The sequence below is a fragment of the Marmota marmota genome, unplaced genomic scaffold (assembly GCF_001458135.2).
Source record: "Marmota marmota marmota unplaced genomic scaffold, marMar, whole genome shotgun sequence".
Lineage (NCBI taxonomy): Eukaryota > Metazoa > Chordata > Mammalia > Rodentia > Sciuridae > Marmota > Marmota marmota.
This window is the reverse complement of record NW_025999982.1, coordinates 21,930,647-21,950,880: the sequence shown is the minus strand read 5'-3', so window position 1 is coordinate 21,950,880 and position 20,234 is coordinate 21,930,647. Positions and strand designations below refer to the sequence as shown.

The window sequence follows — 20,234 nt, the reverse complement described above, 5'->3', positions numbered from 1 at the left end:
ATTAAAAAAAAAAAAAAAAAAAAAGAAAAGAAAAAACAAAAAACAAAAAGAACAGATCAATGGAAGAAATGGAAAGCAGCTTGAAAAAATCCAAACTTCTCTTGGTGTCTGAGTTCTAATTGTATTTACTGATATTACATTGCACCCCCAAATGAATAATGGCTTGAACACACGTATGTTTTTTTCTCACTCAAGTAACAGGCCACTGCACATGTTCCTTGTCAGTGGGCATCTGCCTTCCAGCTGTTCATTTGGGAACCCAGGCTCCTTCCTTTTTTGGTTCACCATCTCCTAGGGCCTTTGTCATCTGCCTTTGACTATTAAAGGAAGACGGCACATGGTTTCTGAAAATACCCATTCTAGAAATGGCCTGTGTCACTTTGCTCACATGCCAATAGGACACAGTCACATACTCACTTTTAAGGACAATGGCAGTTCTGTAATGTCATCTAGCTGAGAATCCCAGAAGAGGAAGAAAGGGATGTTTGCTGAAGAACTAGCACTACCTGAAATACCTCAACAGTCAAATCAAAAATTAAGAGATTGCGAAGCTCTTTTTTTTTTTAACCTATAAGTCATCTCAGAATTTGAAACAATACATATATTTGGGTTTTACATGAAAAAATTTAGGTTTGGCATAGAACATTGAAATCTGCATGTTAACTAGGGACCTCGGGAAATTCTGACACTCAGATGTTCTCATTCTGAGACTGCACAAGGCAGGAGGGAGTCTTTGGGACTGGAGCAGGATGTATTGACATCTGCAATGTTTCTAGGATTAACTCTAGTCTCTTGCCACTCAAGAGTGTTCTGGGGACCAGCAGCTTTGATATATTTTAGGAGTTGGAAGTGTAGCATCTCAGGCATCACCTCGGACCCATTAAGTAAATTAATATTCTCTTTAAAGATTAAGAAGCAGTGATCTGATTATTTTATGCCAGTGTATTAGAAAACATGGATTGCTACTGAAGAAATGAAGTGATAGGAGCAACATGCATTCAAGAATAGGCAAAAGTAGATAATGCTGAAAGAAATCATCTAGAGAATTTGAACTGAATCCAAGAAATGAGAGCCTGAGTATACTTTGGGGATTATTGTACTGGCAGAAGAAAGGAATGATTATGGAAGAAGAATATATATTTACTAATAAGGTTTGTTTTTGCACAAAAATGGCAAAAATGAGCACTAGTCCTATTGCCAAAATGAAGAATGCAATACTGACATTGAAACTAGGTACAAGTCCCAGAGCCTCAGTGAGAATCCGCTTATGGTATGTATTTGTTATACAGGATTGAAAAAAAAATCTAGAAACACAAATGAATTGGACCTAACATAGTATCCTGTTCTTTTACCTTCCATTTCCTCATAATCATTTTCCCAAACGATTAAATGTTCCTTGAAAATGTTTAACTATTTCATACTATTTTACACAACTTATTAACTATTTCCCTCTTGTTGTATATTTAACTTAAGGACTTATTCCCACTGTTAGAAATCATATTACAAAGAATGTCCATCCTTAACCATCAATCTATCTCAACATTGTTGGCTATTTTCTTGGGCTAGCTTCCTAGAAATACAAACACTAGGATAACAAACACTTATTTTCTGAAGTCTCTTGATAATGTTCCTAGGCTGTATGGAAACTTTTCAGAAAGTTGAAGGAAGTCTCATAAGAATATAAAGTCTTTTTGGCTTTTGATTTTTCAATACTTTCTTCTTAATTCATACTTTGTTGCCTGGAGTTGTTTTATGAGTTGAATGAAAGCATGCACGTAGTGTTTAGTCATGTGCCTGGCACATAATCAGTCCTTGAGAAGTCTGAACTATTAATATTGAACAATAGTATAGACATGTTCCATTCTTATTCTGTCTCATACTAACCACATGAAGCCTCAGTTTCGTCATCAGTAAAATGGGCATGTATTACCAACTACTTCCTATTGATTTTGTAGAGCTTTACCTTATATGAGGCATATGATACAATGACTGTGACAAAATAAGCGTTTGCTAAACATTTGTTAATACCATTTATTATTTTCTTAGTCTTAAATGAAATTGGGAATTTTCTTCTGGTATATTCTTTTCATTTCTTATCCCTTCTATACACACACTGTGTTTACTATTTGAATATGAATGCTTCAAAAGAAAGTAAGAAAATCCAGGGATAGTGTAATCCACTGAGGCTCAGGAGCCCATGGCAGGGGATCATGAGTTTGAAGCCAGCCTTAGCACTTAGTGAGGCCCTAAACAACTTAGTGAGACCTTGTCTCAAAATAAAAAAATAAAAAGTGCTAGGGATGTGGCTCAGTGGTTAAGTGCTCCTGGGTTTAATCTCTGGTACCAAAAAAAAAAAAAAAAAAAAGGAAGAAAATAATCTCTTTTGTGAGGCCAGGAGGATTCAAGTATTTAGTAAAACCTTTTTCCAAAGGACAAACATGTTATAGAAAAACATTAATAATGCTTTATGTTATCTTATTCCTGAATAAAATAGTATGTGTGTGTCTTTGTACCTCTGTCTTTGTGTATGTGTGTTGTGTATGTGTGTGTGTGTGTAATTGTTTGCTTAATTGCAATTTGTGCTATTAACCCATGTTTACTTAATTGTTTACCAATTTTGATATATACTTCAGTTTTAAAATTCTGGGCATTATTTATACATGCTAACTGGTCATTGTCAATGGCTCCCATAGCATGATATGTTCTCAATACACTTAAATAACACAAAGACTTTTTCTCTTGGGGTTACCATTGCTCAGGGTATAATAATGATTTAGGGTACTGGTTAGAAGCATCTCTAGGCAGGATCTGTGCTTATTGTAAAAGATGTCCATCTGTCCTGGCCACTGAAGACTAATGCCCCATGTATGGGTAATGCTATTCCTTTTTTAGAGGAAACACCGGCTTTAAAGACTAAGTAGAAAAGGAAACATACTGAAAAAACGATTAACTTTAACCCCCAAATGAATAATTCCACCATTGGGAATTTTCTTGCTATTTTAAATTAAATCTAACATTACAGATTTTTAAAGAAAATTTTAGGATAAAATAAATAGACAACTTTTTCAAAACAAATTAACATTATTCAAATGCTACATGTTCTTTGATACTTTTATAACCTCAATACCTAAGAGTTTAGGTTTAATTAAATAATCTGTAAACAAGAACGTATAGAAGATTCTAAATTTTGCAAAATGATTTCTTTTCTATTTTTCTTCTTGTGTTTATCAGTTTTGCTTGGGGAATAAGTTCTTAATAGGACCAACAAAAAGACAAGTCATCACTTCTCTTTTAGTTTACTTTTCAGCATGATCCAGGTACCTGAGGCTCATACAAAATTAACACTTTTCAGAACTCACCTAAGATTGTAGTATAGGAACCATATGCCCTTGATAACAGTCAATTTGCTTTTTCCAGAAGCGGCCACTACTATTTTATCTATTTTACTCAACCCTTAAGTCCAAGCACATTATTTGTGGAGCTCAAGCAGACAAAAGGCATAACCCAAGTCACCAGGTTTATCATATCCTGGGGCCATGGGTTAATAGCACAAATTGCAATTTTGAGAACAGTGGGAGTCAAGGAGACTTCAAATCCCTCAATTTTTGCTTTTGTTTTTTCAGCCCTACTCATTTGTTAATAACAGGCTACTTACCAGTGAGAAATAATTGATGTAATAAATTTAATCTAATTATGTTGAAATATGTAATTGTTTTATATTCTAACATTAGGTTTCATGAACTACAGAGTTTTGTGTATATTCAACGATCCTGGTGCATAGAATATGCTTAATAAACATGTTAAGCCCAGAGGAAAAACAAGCAAAAATATACTGGATATTTTATAGTTTCATGTGTTCTTCACCATTAGTATCCTTATTTGAAATAGAATAAAAGTATTTATTTGGTAAGTATGAAACTATTTATTTATGTGTTTGGTATTTTCTTGGGCTGGAACATAATCTGGTTGCAAACATGCGACTTTAACTTGGTAGATTTTGGTGCTACATTGCCACCTGGTGGGTATTCATCTAAAATGCATTTTTCTTTAAAGACAACAAAAACAACAACAAAAATCCCGTCTACTATGTACTTAACATGCACACGTGCACACACAACAGGAACCTGAGTCTGAAGTCGGAAGACAGTGCTTTGTGTTTGGAGAAGAGGAAAAGGGAACATTTCTTAAAAGTAATCCTTTAATGCCAACAATATCCTTCATGATAAAATGAGCTAAGTGACCCATTTATTATTTTCAAATAAAGGATGATATGATTTCAGTGGTAAAATATTAAAATGTTTCCTCTATTTAAAACAAAATGATCGATGAAAAGAAATAATGTTTTTATTCCAAGTCTGTTCACAATGATATTACAGATTGTTTTCAATGGGACAACGAAATTGATCTGAAGACAATTTCCATAGTAAAACTAAATTTTCTTGTATAGCAATGAGTAGAAATTTACAAATCAGTTTAGTCAGAAATAAGAGCACATAATTTATATTTTAAATCTCTTTTTAACTGGTACACAAAACCATAAAAATTATACATATTTACGGATTAACTTGTGATGTTTTAATTCATGTGTATGTTGTGTGATGTTTAAATCAGTGAAACATATCTATTTCCTCAAACATTTATCTTTTATTTATGGTAAAAACATACGAAACCCTTTCTTCCAGATTCTTGAAATATATAGTACAGTTTCATTATCTATTGTTACTCTATTGTGCAATAGCTCACTAGAACTTCTTACTGCCATTTAGTACAACTTAGTACCCTGCCAGCCTTTCCCCATACCCCTTCCCCTGCCCTCCAGCCTCTGGTGACCACCACTCCACTCTTATCTTCTATAGCATCAACTTTTTCAGATTCCAAATATGAGTGAAATCATGCAGTATTTGTCTTCTGGGTCTGGCTTATTTTGTTTAACATGATGATCTCCAGTTCCATCCATTTAATCACAAATAATAGGGTTTTTTCTTTCTTTCTTTCTTTTTTATGAAAAGTATCCTCTTACGTATATATGTACCATATTTTCTTTATCAATTCATTAGTTAGTGAACACTGGTTTTTCCATTTTGGGGCTATGTAAAGGGCATATTATTTAGTATATAGATAATATTATCCATTGAAATCTTTATTTCTAGGAAGAGGATTCACTATTTCATAGAGGAAAGAATTTAGGGGACATTGTATAAAATTAAATACTTTATAGTACGGTAATTTTGTTTCAAAAAGACTTTAGGGGAAACTAATATCATTTTTTGTTGTTTAAATTAAGGTAATAAACATTAAACTATTTAAAATGATTTATAAGTGCATTTTAGTTATATATAATAGCAGGATTTATTTTGACATAATCACATATGCATGGAATATAATTTGTTCATTTCAGGGAACTGATATCATAATATTCCTCTTCAAAGGTAATACATTCAGGTTTTTTAATAAACTGTCTTTAAAATTGGATAAACCTTAAATCCATGTATTGCTCTTAGTATTGATTCAGTTAATTTGTGAGTAGAGCTTACTGGGAAAGATCTGTGTCTAGGGCTAAGGTGACATGGGAGAAGAGGGAAAGAGTACTTTCCAGTTAATCTCTTCTCCAGATCATGTCTGTAGAGTGACCCCTGCAATCTTAGGTCCTAGAAAGATCAATTAGCTGCAGAACTATTATATTCACTGAGAAATTTGGAGTCTTTGATTTGTAGACAATCATCTCATTTATTTGCTATTATACTCCACGGGCACGAGCTAAAGTTTGCAGAAAACTTTCTTTTTCATTGTCTACTTATATATGTAATGAATATTCATAATAAGGGCATTGGAAAAAACACATGAATAGAATTGTAATAAAATAAATTAGCTATAACACTCTACCCATGTGTTAACATTTTGGTGTATGTTATCTAAATCCTTCACTTTTTAGAAAATAGTATAATGAGTATACTATTATAAAATCCTTTAACCTATTTATTTCCCTTAATTATCTATTTTTGTAGCATCAATCATTCCAATTTATAGATACATTGAAATTAATTTAAATTACTCCCCATTGTGAGACATTTGGATTGTTTTCAAATTTCCCTTCTTAAAAAAAACATAACTGCAATGAGTCTATACACAGATGTATGAATAAATGTGGGTTATCATTGTCAGCATACATATTCTCATCCATATATATTTATTTCTTATTAATTATTTAACTAGGATTTATTAAATATTCATAGAAAGGTCTTTTTTCATAGGGGATTTCTGGAACAATCAATATTGACAATACTAGTTAATTGCTCACCATAAAAGACTCTAATTTATATTTCTACTAGTTTAAGTTTGACTGTTTCCCTTCAGTTCCAACAACATTGTCCTTTTAAAAAAATATTTATTGAAGTATAACACACATATCACAAAAGCATGCAGATGATAAGCTCAGGGAATGTGATTCAAGGAAAGGAAGGGACCCCACAGCCCAGAACCTCTCCTTGATCCGAACTGCAGAAGATGGCTGTTATCCTCACTTCTTGCCACCTTGATCAGTGCTATTTTAGGACTTTATCTAAATGGAATCATTTAATATTGTTTTTTGGTGCTCATCTTCTTTCATGCAAGATTTTCTTTGTGGGATTTGTGTTTGCCATTGAAGCCACGCGTTGTTTCATGTGTAGTTGTCTATGCTATCCTATTTCACGGCCAAAGTTCTTTTTTCATTTTTTTTCAGTCTGGAAGCATAAGGCATCACAGTGTTGTAGTTCTCACTCACCCTCTCTGACTTCCTGTGAGACTCAGCATGTTGGCTTGGCCTCCAAGGTGATCTGTTTTCTCTATTCTCTGTTTACTCTTTTCTCTGTTGTGACACTGGTTGCTTTATTGTGAATTAATCTTTCACCTTTGCCCAAACAACAGGTCACTGGGGCCTTTATTTACAAAATAGGACAGTGATTTTTGCTTTTCATTGTTTCCCCAAAGGTCAACTGAGAATAAAAAAAAAAAAAAAAACATGCTTTTTTGACAAGGAAAGCAATTTTCCTTCTGGGTCTCCTGTAGTTAGTTGCAGGGTGTTGATCCTCAGCAGTGAGAAAATGGATATGATGCATGGATTCCAGATCCCAGGAGTCAATCATCACTTGGTGGGCTGAAGCTATCTTTCACCCATTATGCTAGTTCCTCAGACTTTTGCTATCTAAGGGTCTTCTTTCATAAACTCTTTGAGCCAGGTGCGGTGGTGCATGCCTGTAATCCCAGTGGCTCAGGAGGCTGAGGAAGGAGGATAGAGAGTTCAAAGCCAGTCTCAGCAATGGCGAAGCACTAAGCGACTCAGTAAGACCCTGTCTCTAAAGAAAATACAAAATAGGGCTGGGGATGTGGTTCAGTGGTTGAGTGCCCCTGAGTTCAATCCTTGGTACTCAAAAAAACAAATAAAAACAGACAAAAAACCTCTTTGAAATGTTGACTGGCCATGGTTAATGTCTTTTGCTTTGTTTCACAGTCCAGGGGTCTTTTATTTTTTTATACCCACTATGCCATGAATTAATAGGGAGTAGGTTCTAGGAGCTCAGGCTCCCTCCATTGAGTCTCACAAAATGTGCTTTGCTGGGTGGAGCAGGCTGAACTCTGTTGAGCCCAGATAGCTTTTTCTTTCACTTCCTTCTTTTTCTGATTGTTTTCTTTCATATGTTTCAGGAAGCTGTTTGGGCTTTTAGAGTGTTCCATGTGCTCAATAGCCATGTTAATTCTCTTGGCAGGAATCTTGTCTTTGTTTATTTACAACAGTGCCAACTGCATGCTGGATAAGATTTTAGACTGCCAGTTTTGCCCAGGAAACATTTGTGTGTGGTTCATTTTTGAACAGCATTCATTCCCTTGATGTCTACAATAACAACCTTCTTGCAGATGTTCACATATGTGGCCAAGGGAACAACTCCATGTTTTCTGAAAGTCCTAGAGAACAAAGTATTGGGTGCCTCACCTCTTTCCCTTTGTGCTCATTGTTTTGGCAAATTTCTGGAAGATGGCAGTTCTGGACAAATGGAAGGCCATGGTTGACTTCTTCAGGCTGACTCATGTCTGAGACTATCAAAGGGTGATACAGATAAGAACCTCTGCCCCAGAGAATTTAGCTACAGATTATCAGGCACAATTTTAAAGAAATGCTAGTACCTGGCCCCATACACAGACAGAGATTCTGATTTAATTACTTTGGGGAAAAGCATTGCCATTGGTAGTTTTAAAGAGCCATAGGTAATTCTAATAGGTAGACAGGATTGAGAGCTACTGAAATTTTTATGTCTTTGATAATAAATTCAATTCTATTAAATAGATCAGTTTTAACCTACATATAAAAAAAAAAGAAAAAAAAGCCCTGATTATTAAATGTCATGGCAGACTCCCCCAGATGGAGCAACTTCTCAATATCTGCCTTTTCCAACCACTAGATAATATCACAAATTTTACTTCTAGAGTGTAATTCCTTTTTGGGGGGCAGGAATTACCAGGGATCGAACTCAGAGTCACTCCACCACTGAGCCATATCCCCATACCTATTTTGTATTTTATTTGGAGACAGGGTCTCACTAAGTTGCTTAGTGCCTCACTTTTGCTGAGGCTGGCTTTGAACTAGCGATCCTCCTACCTCAGCCCCCTGAGCGTTTGGGATTACAGGCATGCGCCAGGCACTATAGTGTAATTCTTTATTCTTACTATTTTGTTTCATATCAAATGTAAATTACTCTATGTAGACCAGTCTATTAGCTAATTTGTTATTACAACCTGCATATAATTGATCTTGTCAGATCATTATTTGAGAAAGGTTATGGGGAATGGAAAGAATTATTGAGGCTTTCCCATATTGAGGAATATAATGAGAAAAATGAAGGTACAAAAATGGTCTACCAATCTTTTGTAAACTTGTCCTAGGTCCCAATAATACCAGGACGGATTGAACTGTAGTTCTACCCTCAAGAGCCTTGGTGAACATCCTGTTAAATCTTTTAAGGAAAACTAGAAAAGTGGTTCAAAAAGTGCAATCCTGTTTGAATGCCAAAGGGACACAGGAGCCAATTGAGAGAGCTCCCAATGGCCAAATGTGGAACATGTCTATATTGTAATGTAGTGGCACCCCTCCTCCACTGGGTTTCTCCAGAAATCTTCACCATGGCTGATTTTAGCACTATCAACAAGAGTCTGTACAAAAGAGTTCAATGTAGATAAACTTCCTATTTTCGTGTTGCCCTGTTTTACTTGGCCACTGGCCAGGAAGAAATCAGCATGCCAGGTGCTGGACACCCCCTTACTAGTTTTTCACAAACATTTATCCAGTATAGTTGTTTGTAAAAATGTGTAAACAAGGACTCTAGCCTTGAGCTGGAGCTTTACAGAGATGTCTACATTTCTAAGATAGGAGAAGTTACCAATTGGGCTCCCTGGTAACAGCGGGCAATGGGAGGAAAGAAAGGGGAGAAGAAGCTCTCCACTTCTCAGATGTTGTCCTTGAAGGGTTAACTTGCCCAGAACAGTGAAAGAAAAAGCTGCTTTTGTGTGAACTTCTGCAGACTGTGAACTTCTGAGCCCCTCCTCTTACGTGCCGGGTATAAAATTCTGAAACTACCTAAACTCGGGGTTCAGGGGATTGATTGATTACAGCAAAAGCTGTGCCCTCTGAACCTGCTGCAGCCAAATAAAACTGTTTCCTGTTATCTTTGGTGCCTTGCCTCGTCTGTCCCCTACAACAGTAAAACATACACTAATGGATTGTAACCCAAAGTGCAAAATAAGTATCTATGTGTCTATGAGTCCTTATTAATAGAAATGAATGTTCAAATAAATAAGTAAATAAATGAGGCAAAATAGACAAATCTCTCATTTAGAAGAATTCCAAATAATTTATGTAGATATTCTTTATTCTTTAAGGGCAAACTGCACACAGTGACTTTTTTTTTTCTTCAAAGAGTATAATATGAAAAGGGAGAGAGAGAGAGAGAGACTTTGCAGTGTAGATACTTGGCAAATGTCACCTCTGTCAGGTTATCAGGGTTAATATTAGCAGTCATTACTCATGGCGACAATATGTATCCTTGATATGATGTTTGGGAATAATACATCACCTCTGTGGTCTTCCCTCCAGGGTTCTATATCTCCAGTCTAGCAATGAGAAAAAAATAAATAAAATCAGGTAACCCAAATTGAAGCACATTGTATAAAATATATTCTAGTACTACTCAAAATAGTCAGAGCCTGAGAAGATATGGCCACTAATGTAATGTGGTGTCCTGAAAAGCATTTGGAATAGAAAAAGACACTGGCTAAAAAATATCTTAAGAAATTTTTTTAGTTTTGTTTTTGAGAGGCTGGGGATTAAACCCAGGGTCTTACACATACTAGGCAAGCACTCTACTACTGAGCCATACCCCAGCCTTAGAAATTCCTTTTAAAATGTCTAAAGAAATATGAATAATGTATCTACTTTATGTTAATAATAACATTTCTGTATCTGTTTAATGGTTGTGACAAATATACCATAATAATATAAAATTTGGCAGATTCTTTGTGTATCCAAACTTTAGTCAGATTTCTGAATTTTCTTCTAGGTTCATCTGGGTAATTGCTCCAAAAATCCAATTTTAGCAATCCTTGCTAAATCAGTGTAGCAAGAACCCCAACCCTTGACATCTGATCACCCTCTGTATCTGATCAAGTCTCTCATCTTCTACCATCCCCCACCTGATGACTGATCACTCTGCCTATTTTCAGAAAAAGCCTGTTAGATTGGTTTAGTTAGAATCCCCTTTACCCCTATTGTTTCCTCTTAGTAATTTTCCATTCATTGACCCCTCTCCCTGCTCTTTAGCTATAAATTCCCACTTGTGCATGCTGTATTTGGAGTTGGTCCCAGTGTCTCTCTCCCACACTAAAACTCTATTGCAGGGATCCTGTAGCTATCACAATGACGCTTAATGAAGTCTTCCTCATTGGGCTTTAACAAGTATCCTTGCATAATGCTTTCTTTAACAGATGGTAAAAGTGGAGGAAACTGAGTGAGTAGTACATGATAATTTTCTGTACTGTCTTCACATGTATTCTGAAGATCTAAAAGTGTCCAAAAATATAAAGTTTATTTTTAAAATAAAGGTAAAGAAATGGAGAAAGGAAGGAAGGAAGGAAGGAAGGAAGGAAGGAAGGAAGGAAGGAAGGAAGGAAGGAAGGAAGGAAGGAAGGAAGGAAGGAAGGAAGGAAGGAAGGAAGGGAGGGAGGGGAGAGGAGAAAAGAAATGAGGATCAGCAGTTGCTGGGATATTTCTTCTGAAAAATTAAAATTTCCAGGTGCCAACCAAGATCTCCTGAATCAGAAACTCTGAGGATGTAGCAGCAATCTGTGATTCAAATTCTGTGATTAAGAACCACTTAAGAGGCAGCTGGCCAAGAGTTTTGCTTCAAGGAGCTTCTTATTTTAGATGAAGTCATGTTACTTTTTCTACAGTGCTCAGGAGTGAAGAATTAGGTCACTCCTTTCTGTAACTTCTGACCATCAAATCATCACCTTTCAAGAGAAATGACATACATGCCCTGCTTCTTCACATGTCATTAGTATTTGATCTCCAGGGCCTTCTGTATGTGCTCATCTTCCAGTGTCTCCAGCACATAGATCTTCACTTCTATGTCCCCAAGCATACAATCAGGTACCACCTTGCATGTTTCCAGTGGCTATGACTCAAGGCAGAGTAAGAGTTCTCTGCAGACAGAGTACATCACCTGGCAGAAAGTGACCTTGGGCCAACTGTTTAATCCCTCTGTACCTGTTATACGTGTTTTTCTATGTTTTTTGGTTGGTAATCCAAAAGTTTCTTCTGAAATTGGGCATGGCAGCACTTACCTGAATCCTAGTTACTTGGGTGGCTGAGGCAGGAGGACCTCAAATTCTAGGACAGCCTGGGCAACTTAGCAAGACTCTGTCTCAAAAATACAATAAAAATGGGCTGGGGTGTAGCTCAGTGCTAAAGCACACTTGGGTTCAATTCCCAGGAACACATACACACACAAAGTCAAAATATCTTCTTCTTCATGAGACTTTCTGACAATGCAGAGCTAAGATACATATGGTGTTAAGATTAATATTCAGCACTAGGTAAGAACTCAATAAATGAGCTGGTGTTATTGTTAGTGGTGTGTGTTGCCTCTTAAATATTGCTTATCTTCTCCTGAAGGAGCAGAGTTTTGCTTACAGAATAATATTTCAGTAAGAATCGCACAAACTGAAAGGGTGACAAAACCTCAAAATCCTGTTGCAAACACCATGTCTGCTCTGTCACACACTTACAGGTCTTCTCAGATACCTTGATTTTGAGTTGTGATGTTGGAATTATTGAATGTTGTTTATGCAATGCTTTTATGATAAAGATAGAAATTTGTAGAATATATAAAACTGGTAGTGAATTAACCTTCACTTCATAAAGCTCTACTATTTATAGTTGGGCTATTATAAAAAATAATACCACTTTAATTTCTGTTGAAAGGATTTTTAATTCTGGAGATCCTTAGCAGACTTTCTGTTGGTCTAAGAGACAAGATGTGTCAGAAAAGAAAAGCACACCCCAGGGACTGTTCTAGCAGCAGGTGGATAAGTGAATATGTTTGGATAACATGCTTCAATGTTGTTTATTTGCTGTTTGCCAAGGTTGAATAGAAATGAAACTATTTACACACAGAAGCCTTAGGTGTTTTGGTTTATTTTCCAGATGGGAATTAACGTGGTGGACTCCGCAGTGTCAGGATTAGGTGGCTGCCCTTATGCAAAAGGTGCTTCCGGGAATGTAGCCACTGAGGATTTGATATATATGCTTAATGGCCTGGGGCTCAATACAGTAAGTTGCTTTAACAATATTTCAATACTCACGTGTTACTTCCAGTTCCAAATTGAAATGCTTCTCAGATTTGGGAAGCAATGTTGAGGTCAAAGTTTTACTACATATTTGTTATTTGCTAAAATGCACAGTGGGAAAATATAATAGAGTTCTTTTCTTTTCCCCAGCAGTTTCATAAAATAACTATCACTATAGCCCAGTCATCAATAGTGCTACTGTTTCACATTTTATAGTGTTTTATAAACTCCAAAGTAATTTTCCATGTATGATCTGATATGACTTTACACACTTTGTGAGAGTCTGTGTCTTTTACTGTTATGATTGTTGAATTTTGCAGTTTCGTGTTTTGTATGGATACTTTCCTTGGAGGAAACTGAGATCTAGATGGTCTCACAGTGACAACGAGGGCTTCTGAAAAAAAACCCAGTGAGGGTCAAATGATCAAATGATCAGATGATCAGTAAGGGAATGGAGCTTGGAAATATTTAGCATGTGAGACATTGATGGCAAGAATGGTCATTTTCCAAGTAGCACCTGAAAAGGCACATGCTGTGTGGTAACATCCACCAAAATCGATGCCTTTTTTGCCACATACTTGATAACAATCTGTAAATCTGTAAGGCAGTCTTTAAAAAGAAAGAATATAAAAGGCAAAAAAAAAAAAAAAATCTATGCACAATTGAATACAAATCCAAACTGTTTTCTGAGATGGCAAAGCATGGACTGTATTACTAAATAGATTTTTTCCCCCTCCCCTCCTGTCTGTCTTCTTTTTCACCCTAATTACATGAAGGTTCCTGCAGCACCAAACTTGCTTATTGTCCACATTCTGCTTCTCACCTCCACCCCTTATGATTTATCATCCCTTGGAATAGCCTTATGACACATACTCCATTTCAGCTGGAAAGCAAGGTACCTTCATCCTGAAAGTATTCTCCCAGCATCTCCATGTCTATCTCCTAGGCCAGGAGATGAAATCTCCTCTCCTTAGTCCTTCCTTGCTACCCTCTGTATCTTCACCTTGGAACACACCACACAAGGCTGTATCATGACTCTGCTTACCTGTTCAACATCCTGCACAGGCAGATAGCAATTATTGTAGCCGCTTCATACTCAATGTCTGTGACATAATAGAAGTCCAAAAACTATCTATTGAAATTTTTCTTGACACCAAATACCAACAGCTGTTTTCTACAAACACCAAAAGCTATTGCTTATGTTCTGTGGTTAGGAATAAGTACAATTTCATTTACTAAGCAGCTTAATCCTTTCTATCAGAAGGCTATGACAGAAGCTGTAGAGAAATAGATCCTGAATCAAACTCAGTGATGCTTAGTATGTGTCAGGTCCTTTTATGTAACTGTGGGGTCCAAATGCAAATAAGTCGCTCTGGTTCTAAGAATTTTAAGAAGGATTATAGCATTGAGTGGCAGCCACTGTTTAACCGTTGTCCAAGCTCATAAGGCAAGGCTCTCTGTAGAATCTAATCTCACCATGAATCACAGGCTCAATCATTTGCCAAGCACCACTAGTTTGACTTTTAAGTTTGGCTGTTTATACCTTCCTTACTGTCCTTGTCATGACTACATGTGGGTAGGCTCTTATTTCTTTCCTGAATAGTGATCTCCTACATTGATGATGGCTTCTGACTTGCCTTGTAATTTATCCTCCATGTTGTCATCAGAACATTTTATCTTAAAATACAAGTGTGAATATGCCACGATGTACCTTGAACACCCATCAGTGGATTCTTATTTCCTCAAAAACCAAGACTGTGCTCTATCATATAATCCAGCCTATTTATACTTTTTTTTCAGTTCCAAAGTCATGTTTTAGCTTTTCTCAATAAGCATCATGATAAGCTTGTCCACTGTCCTCCATATGTACCCTGCTATTTTTTAGATATCTTATGTTGCTTTTCTCTCTGACTGTAGTGCCCCACATATCCTCCTTCCTCTCAAAGACTCATTTTCTCCATATAAAACCCAAATCAGGATTTAACCCTCCTAGCACCCTTCCCTGGCACATTATCTCCATTCCTTTTCCTCATGAGTTGGTTGCTCCACACTTCTGTCTTCATAAGCACCTAAGCATATCTTCATGGCTCAAACTATAGTACACATTTTTCTGCTTATGGTTCTATATCAGGGAGCAGAAGTTCCCTAAAGACAGAAACCACATTCCATGTCAGATTCTGAAAGCCCCAGAACAAATCATAGTGCATGACACACGTTTAGGCACCTGATAAATGATTTAAGAATAAATGATGTGTTGTGTCATGAGGATATTTGTGAATCAAATAAAATGGTAGAGAAGGAACAAGATGAAATTCTTCTTTGGAATGACATCAATGAATTCCATAGTTAATAGTTATAAATGGAATCCTTAGAAAGCAAATAGGAACATTAATGACCAAAATCTTCCTATGAACCCTGGTGGAATATCATTCAGAAATGAAAGACACATGAAGATAGTTTTACAAAATTTAAATATACTGGATTAACCTAAAATGTGCCTAATGAATACTGTCTGAAGTCATTACTATGACAAAACCAAATTTCTCATACCAAAGCAAATTCACTCCTGAAAACAACTACTCTGAAAACAGCTCTACAATAAAAGAAAAATAATGACAGTCACTTAAATGTGTTATTTTACAAACTGTTTTTCTTGATAATTCTTGAAAAAGAGAAGTAAACTACAAAGAAAACGGTGCTTTAAATATTTCAGAGAGAAGTGTTTAAAAAGTCTCTATTTTCTAAAATGATGATCATTATTATGAAAACCCTTATGAATATTTACACTTGTCTGTTTTAGAAAATTCAGACTTCTATAAAGATTAAAACTACTCCTTAAGAGCAAGGAAGACTGGACATGTTTAATTGTAAGCCCTTACTGTGTCTAATCCATGTTAAGGGAGGACACAAAAGCTTACAAAATGCTACACAAGGGCCAGTCTGTGGCTGAGCCACTTAATGCTGTGACCCTCCCTAGGACAGAAGAGTTCTGGGTGCAGACTTTGATGGTGACCTTTTGCTTCTTCAAGGCCCAGAGATAAGGAGTATGCCCTGAACTTGGACTTCATACCCAACCGTGTCTGTCATCCAGGGATTTACCCAAGCTTTTGCTGATCTTCTTTATATTTTCAGAAAGTACACACTCTCAGGCAAAGAAGTTCCAGATGTGTACTAAATACTTCCTCACTTTATCTAACTTACAACTAACCCCTTTACCATCATATGGGTAATAATGAATTAAAAAGCTACATTCATCTTTCCTGTAATCCAAATGGCTTTATCAAATTTATTTCTTGTATATTAAAGAGATTATTTTTTCCAAATTCAAATCTCATATACAACTTTCTCCAAAACATTATCATTTTTATTTCTATTACTGATATTTTGTGAACTCTTTTCTAATTCCATTATTGTCCTTCCTATAAATCTGATATTCTCCTGAATTACACTGAGTTATTCAGGCATGCCTAGCCTATATTATTATATGAGGGTAAGATTCTATGTCTCAATAACGGAGAACAACCTTAAATACTGACTACATGATTCATGAAAACAAATGTTGCCCCCAAGTCAATAAAATAATACAGTGTTTATACATTTTAAATAGTTATTTAATTACTAATAAAATTTAAAGGGATCTGTTTTGTCTTTTTTCTTTCTAATGCCCCATTCCCTCTGCTGTCTCTTCTTTTCCTCATTAGGGTGTGGATCTCTACAAAGTAATGGAAGCTGGTGACTTTATATGCAAAGCTGTGCATAAAAATACAAACTCTAAAGTAGCACAAGCCTCCTTCAGTGCTTGACATCAGTGGATTTGTGACTTAAGATCAAGAAGATCCATTTCAGCAGCATACATTCATCTGAAAATCATTAGTGCCAACTCATTTTGAAATGTAATAGGCAAAGGTGGAGAAAGAGGAACAACTTTTAAAAAACATTATTACTGAATAGACTATGACGTCAATAGTAAGCAATACCAGTCATCAGGTAAATCATAATTGGAGGATGAGTAATGAAACTTGTAGACATCCTTTTGAACTTGGAGGAAAAAAAATGTCTCATCTTTTGCTCTTGTAGAGATGACTTTTTAATTTAGTAGACGTGAATATTGACCTCAGATTTCCCTAAGTGTCACGTACTGTGTTAATACTTAATCATGCTAGCTTAGCACAGTATACACATTGTCAGTAGTTTATGAGCTCCCGCATAGTGTGCAGAGTGTGTGGCCTTGATATTATGTGTTATGCCTCTGGATCTCAACTTTCCATTTGCCAAGTCAGTTAAGTTATGGATAAAGAGCCAAATCTCCATCTGACCCTGCATAATTTTAGCAATAGAACTTTTATATTTCAAGTAAGGCTAACATCTGTTAACTATTTCAGTGACTTTATCTGGTTCCAAGAGACTGTGGTCAATGGCAAGACGCCATATCCTGGAAATGCATTATAGCCACCCATGTTTGTTACACGCATCCAGTTTACCATACTTTACCTTTCATCAGCTATGGAAAAAAAGAAAAAATAAAGCATGGTGTTACTAAACTATTGAGAAATCATAAAGTATGACTTTTGTTTAGATGTTTAAGTTTTCAGTTATGAGAACACATAGATGCAGGTACCATAATCCAACTCCTTAATTTCAGTTCACTTCCAAATTGCCCAAGGAAATATCACTGAGATCCCAAGGATATTAAGATGATTTTTAGTTCATGAAATATGTTGGTTTATGTTAATTCAGGGTACCTTGACTCTATCAGATCATTTTTTTGGCTCACCTTTTAAAATGGTTATTTTAAAGTTGAAATGGGATAAATTTTGTCTTTTGTACTAAACAACATTGCCAGAGAGACAAATTTAGTATATTAAAGACTAAAAGAAAGGGAAGCAGGGAACGGTATTTAGAAAAACATTGCTATAACCTATGCAAATCATACAGGGATGGTGTTCTTACATGTGGATCTGGAATGTCAGTTGTATTACTTATATAGACTTCCCCAATAATACTGGTGATCTTATCTTTGAATAAATTTTAATATAAATTGAAATATGAAAGTGAGCTTTATGGACTTTTTGGAATATATTCATTAAAACCATTGAAATAAAAATAGATTTAAGAAAATAATTATGGATTGCAAATAAGTCATCTTTAAAGATACAGGGTAAGAAAAGTATCAGAAAGTCAGCATTGATAATTGACAAAACCAAACTAAATTCCTATGGAAGAGGCCAACCTACCAGCTCGTGACACTGTTTTGGAGCAGGGGCTGTAACAGCACACTCGTTTTGCAGAGTACTGAAAGCAGTTCTCTGTTTTGGGGTTCAGGTAGGGTGTGAGGATAGTGTGAGCAGCATGCAAAATGGCAACTGGTTATGGATCTGCTTCAGTTATATCTCCCTTGTGCATCTCTCTCCATGAAGTATGTACCCTTGCACACTAAAGGAGCAAAAAGGTATCTTTACCAAGTGTGCACAGCAGGGAAACTGGCTTTTCCTCTCTTTCTCAAAGCTGCCGAGTTCTTAGTTTTGAGATATTTGAAAAAGTACCTTTTGATACAAACTGCATATAGAAACTGAGACGGGGAAATGTTGCTGTTTTGAACTAAAATCATGGACTGTTCAAGAAACAGAGCAAATAGAAATTCTAGGTTCAGTCTAGCACACAGTTACACAACACTCATATCAGCCTGCATATTCATTTCCATTACTATCTGATGCTACCTAATCATATTTGCAACATGAACGTTTATGTTTTAGATGCTGGTATCCCTTTCTTTACCCCAAATTCTTTTCTAGCTTAATGAGATTTTTTTTTTCAGGTTTTGGAAGAAAACTCAGATAATCATATAAAGCTGTCTGAAACCCACAGACAGAATCCACCCAAAGTTATGTCTCAGCTAACCAGAAATCCTTGGAATCATTGCAAGACCCACCAAAATAACTCACCTGCTCATATATCAATACCATATTTAGTTTCAGGGAAAGGATTTAAGAATAAAAATGCAATTATAGCTTTTGTTGAAATGCAAATCAAAATATTTTATAAAATCTATGCCTAAGTCAAGAAAATATTCATTCTATGTATTAGAACCTGTAATGCATTTTTATCATGTGTGTGTGTTGATGACCTATTATAGACAAACATTTTAAGACTACATTCTCTGAAAAATAACAATTTTAGAATCCTGCATTCCTAAAATTCACAAAGCAAATGAATGAAATCTGGCTATGACTTTCTGGGAAAATTCAGATGCCATTGTGATGTTATTCATTATGATCACTACAACATTTAATAAATGTCCTTTTAACTGTACTTATATGGTTATTAATTTCTACATGTGTACATTCTGTGTCTTCTAAGTGATTAACTCCAAATATTAGTCATAGACTATTTAGCACAGAGAAAATAAGTCACAGATATCATCTTTGTCACAATTGTAATGAAGAAATAAAACTAAGGACTGGGAACCAGTCAGAAATCTGAATTGAAGAAATATACAGGAGAAGGACTGCTATATATGCCAATGACCATTTTGCTTTTGTGGACTGAAGATATGGGTTTTGTACTTGTATGGGACAGTCCCAAGAGTTAAAAGAATAGTTTTAGAGATATAAAGATAGGGAGGAAGGGACTGGAAAGTAAGAGAGACAGAGATGGGGGAATGTAGGCATGGAGTGAGGGAAGGAGAATGGGAGAATTAGAAAGAGACAGAGGGGCAGAGGTGAGAAATCTTTTCCTCACACTTGAATGGCTGAACAGAGGATAGATTCTGCTGTGATAGGGTGCACCAGTAACAGAAAACTCACTAGGCTTAAGCACAATAAAACTTCTTTTATGTGCCAAATATTCAGGAAAAAAAATGATTTTCCACCGCTGTTTAACTCAATGGCTCAATCGTGTTACAAGTTAACATTTTCTCTCCATTTTCCTTCTTGTCTAACCTCAAGGTATGGGGTCACCTTTAGACCCTTGCTCCTCATGGGTGCAAGGCTGTGGGTAGTCTCAGCCTTCACATTCTAGTGCTCAGCAGCTGTAGGGCTTTTGTCTTCTCCAGGGTCCTTTTTAATCAAGGAAGTTTGTCCTCCACCCTATTTCAAACTCCCCCTCAGAGTCCAGTGAGTAGGACTCATTACACACCCCATTCCCACAGGAATAGACCCGCTGTATAGACCAAATGGAATCACTGGTGATCTGCAAAGAAAACCTCAGGGAACAACTCCAAGAATGGATCCTATTTCTAACCACTCTGAGATGGGAGGAAGGGATGGAAACTGGAACTTTTTCTTTTTGTTAATTTGAAATAAATATATTTTAAGATGAATGGAGTTAATGCTGCTAATTGGTCTCTATTTTTCCCCCAATGA

At 36.0% G+C, this 20,234-nt stretch overlaps 1 protein-coding gene across 1 annotated transcript in view; it reads left to right on the top strand.

Moving 5' to 3' along the window:
- Positions 1-19,182, top strand: part of Hmgcll1 (3-hydroxymethyl-3-methylglutaryl-CoA lyase like 1) — a 133,623-nt gene extending 114,441 nt beyond the window's left edge. Inside the window, exons 7-8 of the mRNA XM_048805735.1 lie at positions 12,710-12,856; positions 16,575-19,182. Of these exons, the coding sequence (XP_048661692.1) occupies positions 12,710-12,856; positions 16,575-16,676 (249 nt within the window). The 3' untranslated portion in view covers positions 16,677-19,182. The remainder of the gene's footprint in view (positions 1-12,709; positions 12,857-16,574) is intronic.
- The last annotated feature ends 1,052 nt before the right edge of the window (positions 19,183-20,234 follow it).